The sequence below is a fragment of the Lipomyces tetrasporus genome, assembly GCF_029532465.1.
Source record: "Lipomyces tetrasporus strain NRRL Y-64009 chromosome Unknown POJ06scaffold_9, whole genome shotgun sequence".
NCBI classification, from domain to species: Eukaryota; Fungi; Ascomycota; class Lipomycetes; order Lipomycetales; family Lipomycetaceae; genus Lipomyces; species Lipomyces tetrasporus.
The window spans coordinates 624,377-648,434 of NW_026611604.1; the positions used below are offsets into that span (position 1 = coordinate 624,377).

General features: G+C 45.6%; 7 protein-coding genes across 7 annotated transcripts; 6 read left to right on the forward strand and 1 right to left on the reverse strand.

Moving 5' to 3' along the window:
- Positions 1-1,059: 1,059 nt before the first annotated feature.
- POJ06DRAFT_259068 (uncharacterized protein) lies at positions 1,060-1,710 on the forward strand. The gene has a single exon (XM_056188332.1). The coding sequence runs from the start codon at positions 1,075-1,077 to the stop codon at positions 1,444-1,446; it is 372 nt and encodes a 123-aa protein (XP_056041744.1). The 5' UTR covers positions 1,060-1,074; the 3' UTR covers positions 1,447-1,710.
- Positions 1,711-4,712: 3,002 nt separating this feature from the next.
- On the forward strand, positions 4,713-6,782 carry POJ06DRAFT_148673 (major facilitator superfamily domain-containing protein). The gene is made up of 3 exons (XM_056184632.1): positions 4,713-5,236; positions 5,294-5,332; positions 5,390-6,782. The coding sequence occupies exons 1-3, from the start codon at positions 4,874-4,876 to the stop codon at positions 6,659-6,661; spliced, it is 1,674 nt and encodes a 557-aa protein (XP_056041745.1). The 5' UTR covers positions 4,713-4,873; the 3' UTR covers positions 6,662-6,782.
- A 1,037-nt stretch (positions 6,783-7,819) lies between these two features.
- POJ06DRAFT_270270 (uncharacterized protein) lies at positions 7,820-10,976 on the forward strand (the record flags this gene model as incomplete). Its single annotated transcript, XM_056189426.1, has 10 exons — positions 7,820-8,077; positions 8,132-8,686; positions 8,740-8,949; positions 9,001-9,365; positions 9,415-9,514; positions 9,568-9,858; positions 9,915-10,322; positions 10,374-10,520; positions 10,568-10,828; positions 10,878-10,976. The coding sequence occupies 10 exons, from the start codon at positions 7,820-7,822 to the stop codon at positions 10,974-10,976; spliced, it is 2,694 nt and encodes an 897-aa protein (XP_056041746.1).
- A 1,138-nt stretch (positions 10,977-12,114) lies between these two features.
- Positions 12,115-12,857, reverse strand: POJ06DRAFT_270271 (uncharacterized protein; the record flags this gene model as incomplete). Its single annotated transcript, XM_056189427.1, has 2 exons — positions 12,115-12,539; positions 12,590-12,857. The coding sequence occupies 2 exons, from the start codon at positions 12,855-12,857 to the stop codon at positions 12,115-12,117; spliced, it is 693 nt and encodes a 230-aa protein (XP_056041747.1).
- A 651-nt stretch (positions 12,858-13,508) lies between these two features.
- Positions 13,509-14,224, forward strand: POJ06DRAFT_148736 (uncharacterized protein). The gene has a single exon (XM_056184633.1). It carries the CDS (start codon positions 13,586-13,588, stop codon positions 14,138-14,140), a length of 555 nt encoding a protein of 184 aa, XP_056041748.1. The 5' UTR covers positions 13,509-13,585; the 3' UTR covers positions 14,141-14,224.
- Positions 14,225-15,299: 1,075 nt separating this feature from the next.
- Positions 15,300-17,375, forward strand: POJ06DRAFT_213666 (major facilitator superfamily domain-containing protein). Its single transcript, XM_056185489.1, has 2 exons — positions 15,300-15,637; positions 15,695-17,375. The coding sequence occupies exons 1-2, from the start codon at positions 15,378-15,380 to the stop codon at positions 17,139-17,141; spliced, it is 1,707 nt and encodes a 568-aa protein (XP_056041749.1). The 5' UTR covers positions 15,300-15,377; the 3' UTR covers positions 17,142-17,375.
- A 3,022-nt stretch (positions 17,376-20,397) lies between these two features.
- On the forward strand, positions 20,398-22,630 carry POJ06DRAFT_213670 (major facilitator superfamily domain-containing protein). The gene is made up of 3 exons (XM_056185490.1): positions 20,398-21,062; positions 21,115-21,297; positions 21,352-22,630. The coding sequence occupies exons 1-3, from the start codon at positions 20,760-20,762 to the stop codon at positions 22,516-22,518; spliced, it is 1,653 nt and encodes a 550-aa protein (XP_056041750.1). The 5' UTR covers positions 20,398-20,759; the 3' UTR covers positions 22,519-22,630.
- The last annotated feature ends 1,428 nt before the right edge of the window (positions 22,631-24,058 follow it).

The window sequence follows — 24,058 nt, forward strand, 5'->3', positions numbered from 1 at the left end:
TGAAGAGTCCAACGCCCGAAGCGATTCGCGAGGGCAGTAGATATAGAATCATGTCTGTTAGCAGGGCGTGTAGCCGATAATTCCATGTACTATAAACCGGGTGCAGTTATGCGAAGTCTTGGCACCAACGCATCAGACATCCGATCATTTGATTTGGAGATTCATGGGGGATCTACCAACCATACCTCTTTGGGACTAGCGTGGGTATATATAACTATGAACTTTCATGTCAGTTAATGAACTAATCATAACTTGGAGCTTACCAATAATTGCAGTACTGCTGCTAAGTGTAATATATGGGATTCCTGAACGCCTAACTTGCCAGATTGCCATCCTTAACAGCCCCTCTATTTGTTGTCAACTAGAGCCTTTGGCCCGACTTTCTGATCCCAATCAAGATAGGTCAATCTTAAAAGTTTATCATAAGGTCTGGAACGTCCGGATAATTTCTCCGACTTTCCTTTCGGGACCTTTCCAAGAAGTTCCACCATGCCAGGTGTGTGATTCGCTTGAATGGATAAGTGACTGAACGGGCCTAATAAAGTTATAGTTGGCAAAATGTTACATGACAAAAGAGCGACGTAAGAGGACGGGTATGCCTCTTGAGTAACAATGGTTGCAATTATCCTTACATTTATGTATCATTTCTAACCCGCAACCACCCCAACAACATGAGCCGCACGCATTCAAACTAAATTCCTTCATGCAACGCACGCGATAAATGACTGGGCAAGGTTAATTGTCCAGCTGTCCAGCATCATATAGTATCACCAATAGCTACCATAATAGCCTTTGACAACGATGTACTAAAAAGATAGTTATCAATCTTGGCGAAGGAAATTGTATTCGCGAATTTGTCAAGATTGGAAGAGTAGTTGCCTCTGTGTTTACTCAGGGGTGCAAACCCTATGCGGCATGCGCTACAAGGTTAACAACGAGAAACACTGAGACCGTACCCACTATTCCTTTTTGGGACTAGCGGAAGTACCTATTCGTATCTTCTAACCTGTAAACTGTACCCCCTACGCCACTTCAGACGCGGAGTTGCATAGTTGAAACGCGTCGGTTGCTAAGATGTACATAACGCATGTCTTGTGCACTCTTTGCATTATTCCTTACAACCAATCATCATGGAACAATTTGCAGCCGGTCCTTCAGAATATGAACGCGCTCACTATTGGCCAGCACTTTGCAACGGGTTTCAAAGCTAGAAGCTATGCGCAGCAGGTATGCCATTCGCAACAACTTCGCAGTAAAGGATGGTCGCTTCAAGAACAAAGACAACACGATTTACTTGTATGCAAATGCAGCGGCAAGAGACGAAACACGCGTCATCTGCCAGCAGTTATCGGCACACAGGGAGAAGTAGCGGTAAGCACGTCTTCGAGAAGCACGAAGCGTCCTCTGTCAATGCCCTTGGAGAGTGCGGTTCAAGAAACAGCTTGATGACAACTGGGTGACCACCGAATTAATCAATGAGCGTCTGGGCCACCAGCTCGAAGGGGTTAATCCTTATGCATATCCAGAAAACAGACCTTTGAGCGAAGAGGCAAAGCAGCGATGGTCGCACTCGTGAGAGACTCCTCCGCAACACTCACGCAGGTCGCGGGAATGGTGAACGTCACGTATGGGACACATATCCTGGGCGCAGATGTGTACAACCGTACCTACGTAGGGCTGCAGGCGGATTGGCGGATGCAGATGGCGGATACAAATCCGCCAGGCCTCACTTCGGCGGATATCTTATCCGCTATTTTTGGCGGATATGGCGGATACGGCGGATATTGGGCAATTCTTAGACAGAAATTATGGCACTCAGGGTAACAATGTAAGACTTTAAGGCAACCGATGCCACAAGGAGTATTTTCGGATGGAATTATATTTTTATTAACTTAAGGAAGAATAAGTTATATTATATTTTTATTACAATTATTTTTGCACGCCATCCATCAACATCAACATTCTCATCGTTTCGCCTTTCATTGCGTATCTGCGTACCCCCAGAATATCTCTGCCTATGTTAAACATCTCTTTGGATAGCTGATATATGGAGTCTTATTAAGAGGGATGCAGGAATCTTCAAGGATTCTTATATATTCCAACTTCTCCCCACAACCTACACAGCCAATTAAAAAATTCTTAAATAAGGATAAGCAAGTCAATTACAACATTCTCATTACAAATGACCCGAGCACCCGAGGGGGGTAAAGGTGTCGCACCAGACCGAGTCACGCTCAGCGATTCCTTTGGACAAAACCGACATGACAACGCGGCTATGGCCGAATGTAAATACCAGACCCCAGTCGTGAATGCAAAGCAAGCGCTCGCATAGTACCAAGCAATCTGTTCAGTCTCGACCGAGAAAAGTTGTTCGAGCAGCGTACATGCCTTACTGGAGGCGCCGATGACAGTCGAAATACGTGGCATATTCTAGTTGAGGCCTTACCTGCTCCATGTAGGAAACTCAAAATCGATATGTTAATGACTTCCGCGAATTTTTTCAAGGCGGATTGGCGGATTTGGCGGATATCTGGCGGATGAGTATCCGCCATACTTTCAAAAGGCGGATCCAAAAGCGGATACATATCTCCCACCTTCAAAAAGGCGGATGGCGGATGCGGATATGAAAAATTTTGGCGGATATCCGCATCCGCTGCAGCCCTGTACCTACGATCACCATGAGGAAACGCGAACTTCTTGCGCCAAATACCTTAAGTCTTTGCAAGACGGTTTTGTGTATCGCGTTAAACTTGCGCGGGAAGTCTCATTCGAATGTCAATTTGGCAAGGCTATAACGTGTGGCTTGAATCTGGCTAGGCGACAAACTGGTACTAGTAGAGACATTTTGCCACAAACTTCCTTTAAAGTTTCGTATGACGAGCACTTCCTAACAAGGCAACCCTCGCCCTTAAGTGATTTTGTTACGGCACTTTCAAAGCAGACATTTTGCCATCAAACTTCCGCAATGCAGATTAAGGTTTAAACCTTGATTGATGGGGCAACTTGTAAATGTAACAACGCGTGTCGAGAATTGGCGATCACCACTTAGCATATCAAGATGCCTAGCATTCGCCGACAGCGCCAGAGCAACGCCGTAGCTGCTGCCTGTATGGCAACCGTGTTAGTCTCTCAGTTTTATGTTCTTCTTCTGCCGCAGATTGTATTTGCTGGCTCTCTCGTCGCGAAAACTACTGAACATTATTGAGCAGTCTAGTCGGTGATCATTAGTAACGGTGGCAATACGAAGTTACGCAAGAGGACTGCAAAAATGTCAAGGACAAGCAGGAACCTGTCAAGTGCCGCTGAACGCGTGTCAAGCTCAGCAAACCGCGCGGGGTCCCTCAAAGTTTTGGCTAGTCCAGAGTAGGTGTAGCCTGTTGGAGCTAGTTCGAAATGGGGATAGCGCCACTGCCGTAAGAAGGGAAAAGATTACCTCTGAAATTTCCTTTAGTTAAAGGAAGTTTGGGTGGCCGCGAACTTTAGCCCTTCCTTATCTGGGACGCCGGAGTGGGGGGGACTACCCTATTAGGGTAATTTACCCCGCGGAACTTTAAAGGAAGTTTGTGGCAAAATATCTCTAGTACGAGCACGTACTTACGCTAGTCCCAAAAAGGAATAGCGAGTACGGTCCCAATGTTTTCCCGTTGACAATGGAAACCTCATTAGGGTTAGGTCGTGCCAGGAACAATAAAGGTTATCAACAATTCTAACTAACCTTGATTAATTTTACAGAGGGCAAGATATCAGCAAGTATTTTCCAATGACGCTTTACCGAACCCTTCGCTAAGCAACGCATTACGTCGATGAGGCATTCTTAATAACCTTATTCGAGAGATCCGGCGATATACTCGTCATCACTTGAGTTTCGGGCATAGCCGAAAGTCGTGCTGGCATATACGCAGACTAGCAGTGGCACAAATTTTCGCCTCTTAGACTGGCTGTTAATGAAAGTGACTATACAGCCATGATGCGATTATACAGTCCACCGCTGTGAGCTTTTAAACTGAGTAGAATTCCTGCATAGAACTGTCGTTCGCGAACCAAGGTATTAACAAGCAATAATGGCCGTTAAGCACTCATGTCTACTTTGTGCGAACATCCAGATAGGAATGTCCAGGATGTCGGTCGACTTCGGTTGTTCGAAGGCTACTCATCGTCACCGCGAGGGGATGATGCTTATGACGTAGCTAGCGTGTTCAGTTTCGTAGAGATGACTTTGCAATTTGGGCGGACGTTCCTTCCAGTTTCGACTTCTGTATTTTTGACGGCGTTGCGAAAATGTCGCGGCGAAAAATTTTCTGTGCAAGTTCGCATGGCGCGGTTTGAAAGGTTATGAAATCCTAAAAATGTGAAAGCCGCTGGGAGATTTTGTAACATCGCATCGTTCTTGGTAAGAAAGTGTTGCGGCGGTCAGATTGAACCCAGCCGGACATGGCGCAACTTTTTCATTTGACATCCATTCAATGCAGTCTCGAATATTGACCATAATAAGAATAACTGTACATCACCACTAACGAAATTGAGCAAGATATGCAAAAACCTGAATGCGCGGAAATTAAAATATACTAGCTGGAATTAAATGACTGACTGGACGAAGAATTATAAATTTTGCAAATAAGGTTTTTGCGTGGCGATTAATGTTTATCGGAGCTAAGGCCACCAAACGACCCGAGAAATCCTGCGACCCGCGCCTCACTGAGTCGTCAGGGCGGCGCGCCGCGGCCATCTGACCGTTTACTAGAAGAAAAACTTGCTAGCGTAAAGAATAGTATACTTAATCAAAGCCGTGTCGCCCTGAGGTATATTTAATTGATTTCGCGGTGAAGGATTGCTTGATTCGGGCTAATCTTTAATTGAAGAACTAGTTACAGGAATGGCGACGCCACGAGAACGGAGAGACTCCCTGATCGACCAGGAATCAGCCCGGCTACTCGGCGAATTTGACGAGCGCGACGAAGAGGCGATAATCGACGATGACGTTGCCGACGGGAACGAACACAGTGTTGCCGACCAAGTCGCCGAACAGGAAGTCAACGAATTGAGCACTCGAGCACTGGTTACGCTGTTCTGTTCGCTTTACATTGGTGTTTTCCTTTGCGCGTTGGACGGCACAGTTATTGTTACGCTGGTTTCCCACATCGCGTCGGAGTTTCACGACTTTCGATCGGTTTCATGGATTGCGACGTCGTACTTGATTGCGCTGGCTGCGTTCCAGCCATTATATGGAAAGATTTCGGTATGCAGTAAATATCTTGCAGATAAAGTCGTCCTTGGTGCTAACCCCTGACTACAGGATATTTATGGAAGAAAAGCGCTTCTATTGTTCAGTAACGTACGTATAGGTGACTATTTCCGTCAATTGCATTCGATAGTCTAACACCCAACATAGAGTGCATTCGCTATTGGTTGTGTCCTTTGCGGACTTGCTCCATCTATATGGTTCCTTGTATTTGCGCGTATAGTTGCTGGTATCGGAGGCGGTGGATTGAATTCGCTCTCAGTCATTACTCTTAGCGACCTTGTGCCTCTGCGACAACGAAGTCTGCTCCATGGCATCGGCAGTGTGTTGTACAACTCTGGAGCAGCCATGGGCGGTGTATTTGGTGGTTTGATCACCGACGCGATCGGCTGGCGATGGGCATTCTTTATTCAGGTCCCCTTTGTGGTTATTTCGGCAATTGCTATTCAGATCAATTTGAAGTCCAAGCCAACTGGTGAAATTGAATCCGATCGATTGAAACGGATTGACTTCGCCGGATCAATTACGCTTGTTACATCTCTCGCGTTGTTCCTTCTCGCATTGTCGATGGGTGGAAATTACTTTCCATGGTCGCATCCGGTTATTTTCATTCTCTTCCCTCTGTCGTTTGCGTTTCTCGCAGCATTCGTTCATATCGAGACTAAGGTCGCCGAAGAGCCGGTTCTTCCCATCAGCTTCCTTAAGGATCGTACAATTTTTGGATCAGCCGTTTCGAATTCGTTCATCTTTATGATCAGCTACTCTCACCTTTTCTATGTTCCTATTTATCTTATTGCCGTCCGTGGTATTTCTGCGACTGCGGCAGGTACAAACATTATCTCTAACTTTATTGGTACCGGTATTGGTGCCATCTCGACTGGTTCATACATGCGAGCCACGGGCAAGTACTATCGAGTCATGATCTTCAACGCTTCGCTTCTCTTCGTCGGCTGTCTCCTGGTCTGCACATACGGTCCCACGACCGCCGCCCCGGTTCAGATCTTCTTCCTGCTGGTTCCTGGTATCGGATTCGGCTCGCTTCTCACGTCCACTCTCATCGCCCTGATTGCGTCCGTACCGCAAGAATTCCAGGCCGTCACGACGTCGATTCAGTACGGCTTCCGTGCAACCGGCTCCACTATCGGCGTTTCCATGGCCTCCGCTATCTTCCAAAACGTGCTCTCGTCCAGACTATTTACGCGGATCACGGGACCAGACTCCGCAGAGATTATCGGTCGGGTGTTAGATTCGGTCGAGGAGGTCGAGTTCTTGCCGGACGAGTACAAGCCGTTGGTTATCTCATCGTATATGGACGCATGCAGGGGCGTGTTTATTTTTGCCGCTGTGCTTGGGTTTTTGAATATTATTTCGTGCGCGTTCATGAGGGAGCACACGCTGCATACGACTATCAACAGAAGATGAGTGGGTTGGTATCGGGAGAAATATAGATAAACTTTTGAGAGGAAGTAGAGGAATCATAAACTGATAGACGATTTTACAAATAGTCCTACAAAGAATGCGAGGGTGGCTTCAATAGTTTTGGTTATATCCGCATTTATCATGATATTTTGGCTTGGTTTAGAGGCATTTGGAAGGATGGTATATTTGGATTGACGCGTTCCAGCGGTTGGGTCCGTGACAAAATAGAGTCATATTTTCATTATTCAGATGTTTATTAATTTATGGGCCCAATGGAAGCGAACGAGGTTTAGCGAGGCTCTAATCTTCTTTACACACGCGAAAGGCTGCGTTAATGGGAGATGCGTCGTGAAGTGCACTGCGGTATTGATTGCGACTACCGACCTGCCGAAATCTAAATTACCGCCCTTAACGTCGTCAAATAATCCTGAACAAATTACTCTGACCCGGTGCATTATCCTGCTTGAGTGACTGTTGCACATTCATGTTACTGAATGCCCAGTAAAATAGATCTTGTATTGAAATGCTTTTGATTTCGGGGTGCTATTGAGATTTGAGAGTCATTCGACGCCATCAAGCTCCCACTGGCTATATAGAACGAATTCCATGTCCATTGTGATTATTCAACCTTGCAAGATTTGCATAAGACAATACTTCGTGAATTGGGTCAAATTCGAATTTAAGGACTTGGCTAAGGATGCTGACTTACGCAAAGCCTATCAGGTTAAGAGACAGACATAGCAGAATTCGGCGTTTGTAGCTTGCATGAGATTTGATTTCAGACATATGGCATGTGTCCCGTTGTAAGTGAATCAAGAAGTGAGAGAGTGCTGTTCCATCGTGACGTTCATTGGATGTAGGTCATATCATGATCTGGGGAGTGCTAGATCTATTTCCGAAGTAGCTGTAATTGTTGTAAGATTAAAAAGTCAACCCATTTTTGCACTCGCATTAGTGCGTTTGAATTGAAGTCGTCAATGGATTATGGCTCATTTAGCTCGAGCCTCCGCGACTCTCAGAGCCGCACAGTAACGCGCGGCGGTCATGCAGGCATAGTTAATGATCTCGTGTCCTTGAACCACTGAGCGCAACACGAATGACAGTAGTTAAAGAGTTGACGGCCTTTTTAGCAGGATCTAAGGTAATGGGCTCTATGCCGGAATGGATCACGCGACCGATGTAATCTCGTTCAAGCTTGCAAATGCAAGTATTAGTTCAGCTAGATTGAGGCAGAAGCAGAGCGCTTATGATTATGTGACGAGGATCAGTTATTTCAACTACCTGACCCAGCCAGTGCCTGCTGGATCCAGCGATTCTGACCCCGTGGAAGTTCCATTTGTGCAATTGATAGGAGAAATATTCAACATTCCTCCAAAAGAGGTGAAGACTGACGTCTTATCACTGAGCTTAACGATTATGGTACACAGTATATTGAGATCAGTAATTGTAGCTTTGTTGCTAATTGACGGATAGGATTATGTCGATGACTTGAAACAAATTTTAACGTCACTCGGTCCCACGAACTCCTCGCTAGTCAAAGAATTCGCATCGGAAGAAGAATATAAAGCCTGGAAAGGTTTTGAAATTTCTGAGATCAACCAGCTCATATTGGGGCTTGTCGATAACACGCTTCCCGAGCGGCCGCAATCTAAATTCGGCGTTTCTCATCATCTCGCGTATATCCCACCCGATCCACCAGCTTACTACTATTCGCTGTTGAAAATCTGCATGGCTCGCGATATCCCTCTGCTTCAAGCTAAGTTCGCAAAGAACCCGGAACTTGAAGATCCGCTGTGTCGCCGGTCAGTACCAGTTCTGGCGAAGGACACGCAGGATCTGTTCAATAGTTTGTACGTTAGTTGGAGGATCAGCAGGTCAACGCGTGAAGTTTTGCTGCTAAAGGCGGCTACGGATCTATTCGTGAACGGGCAGATGACGTTCGGAATGTTGTGCAATGTGGTGAGACTAATAAACTTCCAACCACGAACGTCCTTTGTCACTGCCGAGGAGCCATGGAAGTTGAAAGATGTGAGCTATTCTGCATATGTGAGCATTCCTATATGATCTAACCGGCGCTATAGAAACGTCTATATATCGATTGTTTGAAAACCATTCACTCGCATCTTACGCGTTCTATCGTGCAGCAACTAGCAATTCTGTTGGACCCGAAGAAAGTAGATCTTGGACACGTGACAGCTACGATGGAGTTCTATTTATACCAGGATTTGCTATTCGCCGAGTCTGGAATAAGTTTTGAAACAACTGTCCATTGGTTTCAAGTTTCTTTGAAGGTATATCTCCCAATGTTGTCTTTTAGAAATGTAGCTAGACATTCGTCATAGAAAATTATCCGGGATGGATTTATTGACGAGATCAAGAAGATATCGCACCATTCATCGTGGCCGGATATGTTTCTTTCTATTGCGGTTCTTAGCAAAGCGCTTATACAACTGCGCGATATTTCTCAATCGTGTGATATTCCGAAGCAGTTCGCGGAAATTGATATTTTACATTGGAAGGCGGCACTGCAGATTGATAAAATAGTTGCGGATGCGCTTGTGGAGGCTGCCTCTGCAGGAGTGCGGGATGTGCATGGAGATATAGTCGGCAGTCCATGTACTTGGCAGCCGGCATTGGGTATGGATGACGTTACAATGCTGAAGGAGGTGCTAAATGCTTTAATCGAATTGAGAATTCGTACTAATGTGTACGTATGGGGTTTAGAGTAGCTGCTCCTTTGCTAATGACATATGCAGGCATCCCAATAACTTTGAACAGAAGTTGTGTTCATATGCTGAGAAATACTTTGAGGCACCTGACATAACTTGGATAAATGGAATCATAAAGAAAGACAAGGTGTGCCCAAGTATTCTCTGATTCAGATGCGCATGCTGACTGATAATCTACAGTTTTCCTGGTCAGAACAACAACACCATAGCTCATCGGCCGTCAGAGTCGCCGGGTTATTCTCACAATACCGGAAATTGATCACCTGTCTTCATCTACACAGTAGGGCATGCAGAGATAGCTTAGTTCAATCCGCATTGAAAAATACTGCCGTGACAATGCAAGCATATGCGATTAGACTGAGGGCCAGCTTCTGCAACGACCTCGACTATTCTGCCGACAAACCAAATTCCATCACCGTTGTTAAAGTTGGCGAGAACGAATGGCTCCCATTGTATAAAATTTCGGAGAAGGTTGGTCTAGTACCTTTATGGCCTGACAAGCCGTTGCTAATCACCGCAAATGTTAGACTTGTGTAGAAATGAATTACGTCACCTCTCTCAAGGAGAAGTTGTTGAGGCTGCATGGCATGATCGATAACTCGGCAAGCATGGTGGATACGACGAGATTGAGTAAGCCTACCACACATTTTGCAGTCACTATAATAGAAGCATGCGATTTGCAGTTCCTAGTGAGCGATAGCAATGCGGCTCATGTACATGTCGAAATAAATGACCAAGAATCTCAAACGGCAATTACAAGGACTAGGTCCGTCTCCCTGTCGTCCAAGCCGCGATGGACTGAAGAATTTGGATTTGCGAGTCAGACAGATACATCGCTTGAGATCTTAATTAAACAGCAGGACAGTGACGGTACCATGTCCGTGCTTGGCAGATGTACCGTTGACCTAAATGTCGATGAAGAGCGTATCTCACCTGTATGTTCTCTAAGATGTGTTGTTGGAAACAAACTGACGAACTTGATGGAGTTTGTCTTGCCCGTATGTGCAACAGGATATCTCCAAATAGCGATTAAAAGGACCCAAACTATAGAGTCCGTCATGCCATGTTACGAGAACGCCCTTAATGATCTCGAGAATCAAGACACCTTCATGGCTGCGGCTATCACTGAGAAGGCAAGTGCAGTAGTTCGAGAGATGAGTGCATTTCCTGACTTCGTTAGTTCTATCTCATAATCGATTTCGTCCTCTCCAACACGAATATGCAGACGATAGAAGAGGAGCACCAAGAGTCGTTGGATTCTACCTCATTTCTGCTAGATTATTTTGAAGACAACTTTGAGAACATGCAGCGATACCTTAACCCTCGCATGCGGACCAAAATTATGACTGAAGTCTGGGAGGCGTGTGTTAAGCGTCTGCTTTATTTGCTGAGTGAAAACGCTAGTCGACGGGAAGCTGATATTGTAAACCAATGGCTACAGGTTCGTTCAACTCGCAGATTATGATAGATGATGATACTAATTGGTTAAGATATTGCGTAGATTCTTTCATGGCGGTGGTCGTCGTCTATCTATTAGCGTTCTGGAAAGTGCGGACGGATTCAGAGATCTCTTACGACGAGTATACTAGTCATTGAATCCTAACCCTAAACCCTGAGTTTTTCCCTCGTTTTGACTTCGTGACATCGTTTTGTCCTGGAGTTCCGCATTCTCGAGAAAATTGGCTTACAAGCCTATCGGTTGGAATTGCCGTTTACAATGAAAGTACATCCGGCGTTTCATGTCTCCCTTCTCGAACCTGTGACGTCTGAAGACCCAATTCCAGGCCAGAAAACACCAGTTTTTATCCGCCACCGCCTGTTGTTTGTTGAGAATCAACCTTCAAGCTAGAGCAGAGAGCTCACTAGACATATGTCCACAGCTGACGAAACCTGACAAATGATTAGTCAGTAGCATCTACGAGAGAATACGATAGGTGTAGAGTGCACACTAGAATATTCGAGTTGCGGGGGTTGAGGTGACGTGTTCTATCATGTCATCTTGATTACGTAGTCTCATGCCTTTTTAATCAGGCATAGTCTCAAGTATATAAGAAGATATTCAATTCCTTGAGACTGGATATAGACTCGAAACAAGTCGTCGTATGGAAGGACCATGCGGTTAGGGAATTTAGGGTTTGACGCCGAGTTTTGGGAGCGTTCTCCGTCTTCTTTGGGGTTCCGTTTCGTTTGTTCTGTTGGAGTTTGTTTGTTTCTTTAATCTACTGTACATGTGAAAGTACAGACAGTTATGTAAAGAGGGGCTTGTCCTCGCTGTCAGGCCAAGTATGAAGTCTTGTAATCTTGTTGAATAGGTTCACCTTTGTACATTGGCATTCCGTCCAAGCCTAGTCAAGTGCGTCGTCGTTACATCACCGCTGAGGAGAACACCACGGGGTCACCCAAACAAACGACGGGTCGAAAAAAGTTTAGTGGAATCGATTGATTACGGCGTGCATTGGAACTTCGACAAATTCTTTAAATCAAGGAAGAGGAGAGGATTGTACATAATCTGCGGTCGAGAGTTGACGTTTGTATTACATCCGGCAATTTAAACACAAGCCGCTCGCAAATCCTCTCCAGCTGCCAAACTTTCACAACCATATCAACATGGTCCAGGACATTCTAATGTGATGTGGAAGCGCCGCCGTGCAGCAGCCTAAAGTCCTCCAACTATCAACATGGTCCAGGACATTCTAATGTGATGTGGAAGCGCCGCCGTGCAGCAGCCTAAAGTCCTCCAACTGGCAACTCAAAACGATATTGTCTTCCTCTTTGAGATCCTCTGGCGAAAACTCGTTCTGCCCGTTTAATCTCAGATTCTTCGAAATCGACAAGGACCATTCTTCCCGTCTTCGTTAGAAGGAAATTTCGCACAGCCAGATCCCCGTGAATTACCCCATGCGAGTGTACCTGGCCCATAATCGCATACGCCTGCCGCTCAATCCATTGTTCTTGCGATTCAGTCAACTCTCCGTGCTGATACCACGACAGTGGCCATCCATCGATATGCTCCATCAAGATCACTTTAACAGTTTGATCGGCCTCTATCGATCGGTCGGCGAAGTGGCAAGCATATTCGCCGTAGAAAATCGGAACCACGCTGCCCTGAAGAGGACATAGCGAGGAGTAAGCCGCGACCTCATTTCCAAAACCTAGATTAACCACAGACTGCCTAAAGCTGGGGTATGAGATATTTCGTCACCTGAAACAAAGAGGGGATCGAAGAATTTGGCAACTACCTGCGTTTCAACAGGACAAGATGTCACGGAGGACTCTTTGACCCCAGCGAGAACAATTTGAGAGCGACGAGCACTTCGCACGCGGAGCCGCTTCTTATTTCGAATCACCACCATCCCCGTCCCTACTGAAGCATAAAGATCGAGCGTGGTTCCCACTGGTACCTCGATATCCTTAGGGTGCGATCGTCGCGGAGGCGGCGGCAAGTCGAATTCCTGTGAAACGGTTTCCATAGCCTTGTCGTAGCCGCAGTGAGAAAGATGAACTGTAGGCCTTCAAAAAATAATATGGCTGTGGTTCTGACAAATTGTTGATCTGAGTTGAGTGTCACTGGCACTGACTCAAGAGTGTACAATCATGAAATTCTAATTAGCACCACAACCTAAAATTATTTCACTGTAAAAATTTGAACTAGACAGGTAGACGGGATACCCGTATGTTTCACTAATTTCAAGTCAGCTTTTATTATGCTTTCTAGGAAATTTGCAAGTTGCTCGAAGTTGGGGCAACAGGTGGCGTATATTGGCATTTCCGTCCAAAACGGGCCTTGAATTTGTGCGGGGTCGCCCAATTTGGGGAAATACGGAGCTAGCGCTGTCACATCAAATCCCATTCCCCATTCGTCTAGGACGCACCAGATGGTAACCTAGTCGGTAAGCGTTTAGTGTCTGTATTTTGCATGTCTAGTTGATTGTCTGCTGTTGAAGTGAAGCGAGGCTTGTTATGAAAGTACATTCAAGCTTATTATGGTTACTGTATACTTGTTCGACTTCGCAACTGCGCCTCCAGAACTTTGCGGATTTCAAGCTTTACCAGTGGCGTCTATTCCAAAGTCAGAACACTCGTATATATCAAACATGACAGTAGAGGTCTTACACTCAATTCCGGCTGCATATGAGCATACACTCACAGACTTTCAGACAAAAAGGCCCATTCGCTTACAACTGGCATAAGTGTCAAGATGCTTTTCACTCTGTGCTCGTCAAGTTGGCCAGTGGTGAGCCTAATGTTCCAGGCCAGCTCGCTCGCTACTCTCTCGGGTTCAACCTTCATTCATCCAATATGGGTGATCGGCGTAGGAATGGGCACCAGACGAACTGACTTTCCGATTCAAGAAGATTTTAATACATATCGCAGACTTGCGGTCCCTGATGCTGCTGCCTTAGATGTTTGGCGAGTGCTTAATTTTCCGCTGTCGACATACTTCTCGCAAATTCTGACTAGTAACAGGCTGTCCCAAGCCCACGAATCTTCTGTCATAAATCGAAAGTTCGGTTCGTTAAGGAACTTGACCTGGTGGAATTTGTCAGCGAATCAGTCGGTCTACCTTTCTCTGATACCTCCTACTATGAAACTGTTCTCAATTGAAAGGGATGGCACCTACAGTTTGGAAATGGAGGCTGATGTAATTAGGGCAGCTGATGTTTATCTCATGCATCCTGTGAACGTGATTATTCAGAGCAAATATCCGCAAATAATTTGTAAGTCGGAAGTGGGCTGGATTGTAGATGAGTGAGTTGCCGTCTAGATATGAGTTGGGAGCACAATGGAGTGATAATTGCCGGTCTTGAGTTCAAGCGCCCCAACTCAATCAAACATTCTGAATGGAAGAATGCAATCACAGTGTATGGCCCGAAACGTGTTATGGGGAATGGTCTAAGAATTGCGAGGCAGCTAAAGAAGTATGGATACTATGCTCGCACGCCGTATATGGGGGCGTTTGACTGGAATACTTTGCTGCTCCTTAAACTTGGAGGGAATATGGAGGAATGGATATGTAGTTCCAACGATCCGCCTGATACTCCAGCCGATGGGTTGGACAGCATGGTGCGATGCGAATGGCATTATTTTTGTTTCTTATGGAGGCTTTGGAAGCTAGCGTTTCTAGTAGATGATCGCTACGAGAGAGCAATCTTAATTGAGAACTGGGGTTCAGGAGCTAATCTGTACTGTGCACTTGTTACTGAATACTGTTTGCTAAAGGTTTCGCACTCCAACGGTAGGTAGTTGCAAATTCCTTCCAGGGTGCTTTGTCATCTGCGGGATCTGAGCTATTAATATTCCAATGAATTTTTCAGTGGGGTACCGTGAAGCATGAGAAATTTCAACATGCTAATGAACGGCAATAATATTTTGAATTGAACAACTTCACGAGAAATGATCCGCTGTTCACCAAGATGGTCGTGCCTGCATTAGTGAATCGGGGAATGGGCAAATACATCATACACCTTCTCGCGAGAAGCAGGAGGAGGTAGAGATATTGTTCATTCGTATATTCTGGTTTAATTACTTTGGCATATATTTGCATCATGGTGTTAGGCGGGACGTTCGGAGCGAAAAGTTTCGTTATGGGATATGACTTTGTATATTAGGGCCACAATTCATCACTTCGTCAGAATTTTGGTATGGATAATTGCATAAGCCCAATCATTTCAAGATGTTAGTACCTCGAAATAATTGAGACATAGGATAGGATACTACATCCTGTTCAACGAAATTCCATGAAACACAGGACTGCAGCACCGGTGATAGCGACGTCAACTTGGGAGAGTTAGGTGACGTTATCTAACCATGTGGCCCAACCTAGTGGTCCAGAAGGATTTTTTGTTCATCGGAAACGGCGCGGCCGCTTATCTAAAAAGTTTAAACTTAATCGATCCTGTCAAATCAAAACTCCGGACAACGAAAGACATGAGTGCCAAACAACTGACACAGCAGCACCTTTCACGTTCCTCGTTTAGGTCATCCGGATAATGGCATCGGAAGGCGGGAATTCAAGTGATCGTGACAGTAGCTGCGACGAGAAATCTACATTAGTTCCTGAGGATGAAGTTGTTGATGTTATCGGCGAGACCTCATCACTTCTAACAGATAAGAATCAGAGAAGCGGGACGTCGGATAAAAAAGAGTATGGGGCATTGAACGAGAAAGATGCTGTGATTTCGGAGGAGTTTGAAGTCAATGAGTATCAATACCGCGCTGCGGAGATAGCAACTGCGCTGGCGAATGGGCAGTATGTTTATGTTTCTATGGCGTTCATGACATGACGCGATGCTAAACGAATTACCAGGATTCCATGGACGGCAGTAGAAGAGCGGACTGTTGTGCGGAAGACCGACTTGCGAGTTATGATTTTGGCCTGTGTGATGTTCTTTTCGCTGGACTTGGATAGATCAAATATTCAGCAAGTTGTTTCCTCCGACTTTTTATTGGACACGAATATGACCACGAATGACTATAATGTTGGGCAATCGCTGTTTCTGATATTTTTCCTGTCTCTTGAAGTTCCATCTCAGTTGATGAATAAGCGGTTTGGTCCGGATAGATGGCTACCAACTATCATGGTCGGGTGGGGGGTTGTTTCTACAATTCAGGTTCTCATCACTGCTCGTCCATTTTTCTTCTTTACTCGGGCAGCCCTGGGCTTTTGCGAGGGTGGCTTCGTTTCAGGTCTTGCATTCTACGTGTCTTCATTCTATAAGTCGGACGAGTTGTCAATTCGATTATCGTGGATTTGGGCCACACAAGCTGGAACTAACGTCATTTCTGCGTTATTGGCATCGGCAATTCTTCTTATGCAGGACGTTGGTGCTTTGAAGAATTGGCAATGGCTGCTCTTACTCGAGGGACTGCTGACAACTGGTATTGGTATTGCAACCTTCTTCTTGATCCCTTCATTGAAGACTCCGGGCATCGCAAGCATTTTCACGCCCCGCGAGGCGGCTATCTTGCGCGCTCGTGTGGAGCATGATGATCCGTCAAAGAAGAATCAATCCAATAAGGATGTCGGCAAGCGTCAGACGCCAACGCAAATTGCCAGCTCTGTGTTTGGAGCGTTGACCGACAAGTATTTAGTACCGATCTTCATTCTTGGATATGTTGGCTTCATTCCATCTGTCACGATGCGTTATTATTTCCCTATCAACATGAGATTTTTGATGTTCGACACTACAACTATCAATCTTCTCATTATTCCATACGCCGCAATTAATATTTTCTGGACAACAACTTTCTCTAGGTTATCGGATCGTTACCGTACCAAGTGGCTGTTTGCGGTCTTGTCCGCAATTTGGGTATTCCCAAATCTCATCTTTCTGCAATATCTCCCATATTCAGCGAACCGATGGTGGCGATTTGCATCGTATACTTGGGTGCTCGGTTATCCATACTATCAACCCATTCTCGTGTCTTGGGTGTCCGCCAACGCCAATGATCCTGACAGGCGTGCACTTGCACAGAGCATTTATAACATCTCCGTTCAGCTTGGAAATCTCACTGCTGCGAATATCTACATGGAAAATGACGCTCCTTATTACCACCGTGGAAACTACGTGCTTTTGGGCCTGAATCTCGCATCCATGGCTTTGGCGTTTGGCATCCGCACTTACTACGTCCGGGAGAACAATAGGCGTGACAGGATTTGGAATAAGATGACCGAGCTGGAGAAAGAGGAATATCGAAATGGTAGTGGTAATGAGAAGGGTAATAGCCGGCTGGATTTTCGGTTTAAAATTTAGAATGTATTTTGTTTAATTGGCTTGGGGTTTTGGAGGGACTTCTTCGTGTTTGCCTTTTGAAGGGGGGGTTTATCAACCATTGGTTTGCATTTAGAAGTGGGGAAACGGTGATCTTGTTCGGTGACTGGTGAACGAGTTAAAAGCGTATCATATGACCTCAGCGTCTGCTGTGACTTAATTGAATTGTGTACATTGTACATTAAGATAATAGACCATATAGATTACTTTGTCGATTTGGCTGTGTCAAAGCCCGAAACTGTACGTCGCCTCCAATCGGTACGTTAAATTGATGGCTAGCCTGTGTGGTCCGAGGACGGCATGAAGGTTCACAGATACAGCTTTCAATCACCCAGTCGATTTGCCCAGGCCGTGCTCTAATAGAATAGTGAGACTACCGCAAGTAACCGAGCTGACTTCATGCATGCCAACCAACAGTTCGTGCTCAATACTCTGGCTGCCATTAATTAGTCATTACCCACCCATTGCGGTAGCCGAGGCGACAGACGTTATAGGGTAAGTAAGCCAAAGCGCCACTCAAAGTGAACCTAGGGCTGTGGCCGTTTTGCCGATACTGCCGATATTGACGATACGATATCGGCATTCCTGATGTCTGACGATTGCCGTTTGACGATATTTATCGTCGAGCTCCTGGTCTGCCGATATGATATCGGCAGAAACGTCACGATATCGGCAAATCGGCAGAATAATTATGTAACGTTTTCTCATTACACCTGGATGTCGATACACAAATTGATTGTGCCTGCGTATTCACACAATAACTCATTTATCGTACATGTTCTCCCATGAGCATCAACATTCGCATGGTGTAGGCCTTCATGGAGTGCCTCCGAACACCGAGCAAGTCTCTCCCCGCACTAAACAGCCTTTCCACTGCAACTTCGGAAGCAGGGATTGCTAAGTAATCCCTAGCCGCAGCAGCCATCTGCGGGTACTCATCTTGATGAGTACGCCACCAATTGCAAAGCCAGTTTGGATCTTTTGTGTCATTAACATTGACCACCGGACTATCAAAGTACATGTCACCTCGTGGCTGCAGCCTTTGCAGCGTCCTAGACTCGACATCACTATCCTCGATTCTGCTTCGTCATCACTGCCATCGTTGAGGCTTCTGTAGTCGAGGCGCTTACAGCGAGTTGTCATCCTCTCAAAGGGAGGCATTGTGGCAAGATGACACTGTGTTAATTGTTGAGTTAGCATTTGGCATCATAGTACTACAGATGTCGTGCTCAAAAAAAATTCGTGTTGAGCGTATCAAAACTATTAGACACGTAATTATCCGCAACGATAATCGTATCGTCGAGTTTCTAACGCCTGCCGATAATATAGACGATAATTATTGGAAGACCTTAAGTTCGACGATGTCAATTGCCGGTTTGCCCAAACATTGCCGATATCCTATCGCCATGAACCTTATTTGTCTCGGCGGTGTGCTAAGCACAGTTTAATCAAATTTGCGGCTCGCTCATTGTCAAGGTGCGGTCAAAAATCCCAGACTTCTCTTGAATTACTTCTTGAATAGCTCGTCCGTGCCTGCTATTTCTTGTGGAATATATAGACTTTCTTCGCTCTTAGAGGTCTGAGACATGATGTATATTGTCGCATTCGACTAGCCGCTCATGGACTGCGCGTGAAGTTTCATATGCTTTCCATCCTACAAGTCCAAGCCGCGAATTTTGATAGCCGGTCCGGACCTTCTCATGTCGCACCTAACTTTAGGAGATATCGTAATGGCTAAGGAAGTAACAAGATAAAGTGGCGTGACTGTCAATCTGGGAGCGCTGTCGGATACACCGATGGAATGGCCATTGTCGCAGCTCAAACGTGCAAGCATGCATGATGCATGCTCTGATAAGCTACAAGCACTTGGCAACTTATATCTAGAAAAATCCACACAAAAGTTCGCCAGTGAAGTAATTAGCAATTCATCATTCCATTTGTCTACAAAAGAACTAAAGATGCAATTCGTTCTGATCGCTTGTCTCGGTTTTCAAATATACATTCGTCTAGGGCGGTGCGCTATCACTATCATCTTATCCGAAGATTTACGAAACGGGGACGAGTCCTTGCGGCGCTGTGGCCATACTTTATTTTCAACGCAAAAAGATGCGCTTACAATGCAAAATGATAAACTCTACTACTACTGATTAGAATCTTTCTCAACGATTGCCCGCATTATAAACTCTAATTGTTTTAGGGGACTTACCGGAGTCAATTGGCGCGACGCAAGACTAAGTCACCATGAGTGTGATACGACAGGTCGAAATCATCCGCTCTAATCAGAATCCTTCGCCAATTAAATATACCGTCATAATCTTGCATAAATTTGCCTAACGTATACAATACGACAGTTGAGTCGCTAAAATAGGATTGATGATTCATCAATTAAGGAACAATGTAGATGTGAGAGACCGGCGGCACTCCAATAACCAAACGAGTGGTCCTTGGATGCCAAGGCGGGTATACGGTCGCCGACGCGGTGCTCGAGCTTACGCCAACCAAGTTTAGGTAAATTGCCTACAGTCTAACCGTGTTATTCACTAAATCTACAATTGTTTGTCTTGCTTGCCAATAATAGCAGATGTACATGTGAAACAACTGTTTACCTGCGGAGAATCAGGTTGTCCGGAAAGCAGAGGTCTTCAATCTCGTCGTCATATATAGACCTAAACTGGGGCGGCGCAAGGATCCCATTGCAGCTGCGCCGCAGAATGTCCGATAAGAGTCCGTGCTTTCGCGATAGCACTGACCATAGCAACCTATGTGATGTTGGTCCGGGTTTTGTTAATTCTCGCCGAGACTATGGTACCAGGAAGGCGAGGGCAGGACCGTTTCATGGCGGTCTCTTGTTATGCAGCCTTGGCACAATCTCGTGTCTCTGGCAGTCTTATCAATTGCCCTTATCGTTGCATCCACTTACTCGATTCAGAACTGGACGAGTACGGGCCGAGAAATCTGCGATCTTTGGTTGGTGCCGTACCAACGCTTCTTTGCAGTCGAAGATGACTTGCTCAGGTGGCTGCAGCGACGCCCCTAACCGCCCAGTCGGCCCATGTGAGTCGAACCTGCAGAAGGAATCACCTGTACTCGACTAGAGTGCCGGCCACTGCAAGCCGAAGTACCGGGTCTCGCGGATTGTGAAGTGCCACATCATGCTTGCAACGCTAGTGAACTTGTTCTAGAGCTGTTTCGATTGCGTACCCCTGTGATATTATCATGCCTGCCAAGACCGTCGAGCACCGATATCGTCAATCGTTTCGTGACATCGGGTTGTTCGCCGAAGCGGGCCTGTTTTAGTTTGCCCTGTCGGTTCAATACCAAATGATAGTGCGCCATTGGTGTCGTGTCTCTGATACCATAGAGAGTAGCTAGCGTGCGTCTAAGTGTATACCTATGTCCTGCTTGAGATGAATCATGACTACCATGTTCTTATCAGCTGTCGATCGTCCGCTCTGCAGGGCTGACAGGAGGGTTATGCAGTTCGAGCTCCAAGTCTCTGGAAGTATTTAGTTCTGCTCTGCCCCCGATATTCGACGGTCTGCGCTACATTCTGCTCGCATCATTCGCTGGTAAGTCATCCCAGTACGGACGCAAGCAGTCATGGCAGTTGAGAATGAGAAAGAGATCAGCACAGTTGATGTGCAGGCAGTGGAAAAAAATGACAGTCCCGATATCTCACTCGAAGGAATAAACATCTTTGGAGACGACCCGAACTTCAAACCCGGTCGTGTCGCGTTGTTCTTAGGTCAGATTTGGGATAGCTTCAGGAAGCCTCCAAATGAACGAAAGTACATTCAGAAGCTCGACGCGTTCATATTGATATACTCTTTGCTTTCTTATGGTCTGAAGTCGCTAGATGTGAGCAACGTCAGCAACGCTTATGTTTCCGGGATGAAAGAAGATGTACTATCTCTAAGTTTATTTGTCCCTCGTCGATACTAACTACTTTGTATAGTTGGCTCTGTATGGACAAGAGCGCAACCTGTTTAACACGTTTTTCTATATTGGCTACCTCGTAGGTTCTACCCCGTCGCAGATCATCATCAACAGGATCCGTCCTTCCATTTGGATTCCTACTTGTGAACTCATCTGGTCCGCTCTTGTTATGACGCTTGCGGCGGCAAAGAATGCTAAGCATGTGAGTGATATTATTGCCATTGGCTATTTGTTAAGATGCTAATTGGTGCAATAGATCTATATCATTCGATTTTTCCTTGGCCTTTTTGAGTCAAGTTCATATCCCGGCTTTGCCTATATCCTCGGATGCTGGTATGGTCCTGATGAACTAGCAAAGCGAATGGGTGTCTACGATTGCGCGGGATACGTGGCCAACATGTTTGCTGGTTATATTCAGGCCGGTATCTATGCCAGTCTCAATGGCGTCCACGGCATTGCCGGATGGAGGTGGATGTTTATCATCGATGGCATCATCGGTTTTCCTATTGCCTTCTGGGGCTACTATAGCATCCCTGATTTCCCTAACAACACCCGAGCTCGATGGCTTACCCAGAAGGATCGAGAGATCAGTCTTGTCAGAATGAAAGCACTGGGAAAGAAGGAACCCCGACGCCTCACAGCCAAGCGTTTCTTTGATATGTTCTTTCGCTCCTGGAGACCATGGCCATTTCTTGTGTCTTACACTATGCTTTGGATTGCAGGAACCTCAAGTTACTTCAATCTCTGGTTGAAATCCCTCAACATGTTCACGGTCGAAGAAATCAACATTATTCCAACAGGAGGCTATGCTCTTGGTTTGGTCTCGGGATTTTTTTTTGCTAACATGTCGGACCGCACAAAGGCTCGATGGCCATGGCTCTTTGCCGCCACGTTCTTCCGATTCCTTGGAAGTTTGCTATTGGCCATCTGGAATTTACCGGTTGGCGTTATATTTTTCGCAAATCTCTGCAATTATATCGGAGAGCCCGTATGGAGTCTTCTCATTACTTGGGCGGCAGAGGAATTTCAAGATGATGCTGAGCTTCGTGGTCTCCTCGCTGCCGTTGGCAACTCAATTGGTTCAGCATTCAATATGTGGGTCCCAATTGTTCTCTTCCCGACGTATCAAGCTCCGCACTACGACTTCGGTTACATTGTCACAACCGTGTTCAATGTAATCGACTTCGGTGCCTTGATCATGTTCTTGTACTTTGCTAGACGCGACAGAAAGCGCAAGAATGTCATCATTAACGAGTATGGTTACGCGGTTGATCGTGACGAGTATCTTCAGGGCTTGAAGGAGCTGCGCGTTATGCACGGTGTCGAGACCGCTTCTAACACGGATGGTGCAAGTACGCAGTCCGGGGTGGGCGTTATGGATGAGAAGACAGCAGGAATTAAGACCACTATCCAGGAGCTGTAACGTGTTGGATGCTTTTTGTACAGTCATTTAAGCTTTTCTGAGTGTTGTTGGGATGCGTATAATAGCGCATTTGCAAATTAAGCAGGTTGGACTCTTTGGTCTTAGCTAGAATAAATCTTTCAGTTAAATAAGTCTCACGCTATCGGAACCATGCGTGCTGCTCGATGTCCACACTTCCCAGTCAATCTCGTTACGTTGTTGCTGCAGTAGTCGAATTAGGTGAATCGTCAATATTCCGACACTGGCAAATAATTTCGCTCCAGATTAAATTTCATTGGTAAAGGACCATTCAAGGGCGTTCACGAATATCAAATAGTTTGTGCTTACTAATGAGAATAAGTGAAATTATTTATTGGTAGTTTAAATTATTCCTAAATCCTAATATTAGTAACTAACTAAAATTTTGAACATTATAAAATCACGATTCCCTGGCCTGCTGCAAATGGCCAGACAAGTTAGCGCCAGGTCACCAGCCAATTGGGCTCGACAATCGACACAAGCTGAATTGCGTGTCCCTACCATTAGGCGGCCAGTGAACGAAAGTGGACATAAGCTAATGGAGAATTCATCCGTCCGTCGACGGAGGAGATCTCACAATTAATGTCGGTCATGCTGTTGTAGATAGGAATAATCTCCAAGGGATTATTGAAAATATGGAGTAACATAAGACGTTTTGTGAATGACTCGTAGCGCGATACAATTTGGCTGGATTAAAGTTTAACTATTGGGAGCGTCTTGACAAATTGCGTCTTCCTATTCGAGGCTCCAAATTTTATTCGTTACCAACAAACGGAAATCACGCGAATACGAATGACGATTGACGAATGCGAATAAGGAAGTTTTTATTCGTGAACATCCTTAAGTGCCATATTTGGTATGCTGTAGCTCTGCCTAGGATTCCCACCATCTCATGTTGAGTGGATGTTGTGGCGCGCGTAATGACGAGGCTGAATAATAATTGATAATGTGACTGGACAAAGTGGACAAGATTTGGGCGGTCGCCGGGTAATCCGCTTTCCTCTTAAGCGGTATGTTTAGGGCTGGACACGATATCGCCTACACGACGATATCGACAGAGGAAAATTCCTGGCGATAATTTAGGCGATACGATATGCGATATTGAAGTTGAATATCGTATCGTATCGCCGAGATTCCGCTTGATTCTCATCACGGTAAATAAAGGGCATTGAGATGGAAAGACTAAGTAATTACTCGATTAAGTGCTCGCCAAAAGTCCCCAGCAAAGGTATTTTGTGAGTTACAGAGATTATATTCAATAAATTATGCTGAACCCTCCTTGCCAACCCCTAACCCTAATTTTAATACGTTAAACTAGTCTCGGTACTTATTCCTGTGTATTATCGCCCATATAGAATAAAATACGATACGATATTGCCAAGTGGGCGATAAATAGGCGATAATATCGCCAGACTTTTCTGGCCGGCGATACGATATGCGATATGGGCAAAACCCGGCGATATCGTATCGTGTCCAGCCCTAGGAATATATTGTGTACACCTGGAAGGTTATCTAATTCCCG

Bases quoted from the DNA above. Each gene is read 5' to 3' on its own strand.
- POJ06DRAFT_213670 (XM_056185490.1), top strand. From the start codon at position 20,760: ATGGCAGTTGAGAATGAGAAAGAGATCAGCACAGTTGATGTGCAGGCA. The intron at 21,063-21,114 runs GTACTATCTCTA...TACTTTGTATAG, and splicing joins TTTCCGGGATGAAAGAAGAT to TTGGCTCTGTATGGACAAGA. The intron at 21,298-21,351 runs GTGAGTGATATT...TTGGTGCAATAG, and splicing joins CGGCAAAGAATGCTAAGCAT to ATCTATATCATTCGATTTTT.
- POJ06DRAFT_148736 (XM_056184633.1), top strand. From the start codon at position 13,586: ATGCTTTTCACTCTGTGCTCGTCAAGTTGGCCAGTGGTGAGCCTAATG.
- POJ06DRAFT_148673 (XM_056184632.1), top strand. From the start codon at position 4,874: ATGGCGACGCCACGAGAACGGAGAGACTCCCTGATCGACCAGGAATCA. The intron at 5,237-5,293 runs GTATGCAGTAAA...CCCTGACTACAG, and splicing joins CATTATATGGAAAGATTTCG to GATATTTATGGAAGAAAAGC. The intron at 5,333-5,389 runs GTACGTATAGGT...CACCCAACATAG, and splicing joins CGCTTCTATTGTTCAGTAAC to AGTGCATTCGCTATTGGTTG.
- POJ06DRAFT_259068 (XM_056188332.1), top strand. From the start codon at position 1,075: ATGTACATAACGCATGTCTTGTGCACTCTTTGCATTATTCCTTACAAC.
- POJ06DRAFT_213666 (XM_056185489.1), top strand. From the start codon at position 15,378: ATGGCATCGGAAGGCGGGAATTCAAGTGATCGTGACAGTAGCTGCGAC. The intron at 15,638-15,694 runs GTATGTTTATGT...ACGAATTACCAG, and splicing joins ACTGCGCTGGCGAATGGGCA to GATTCCATGGACGGCAGTAG.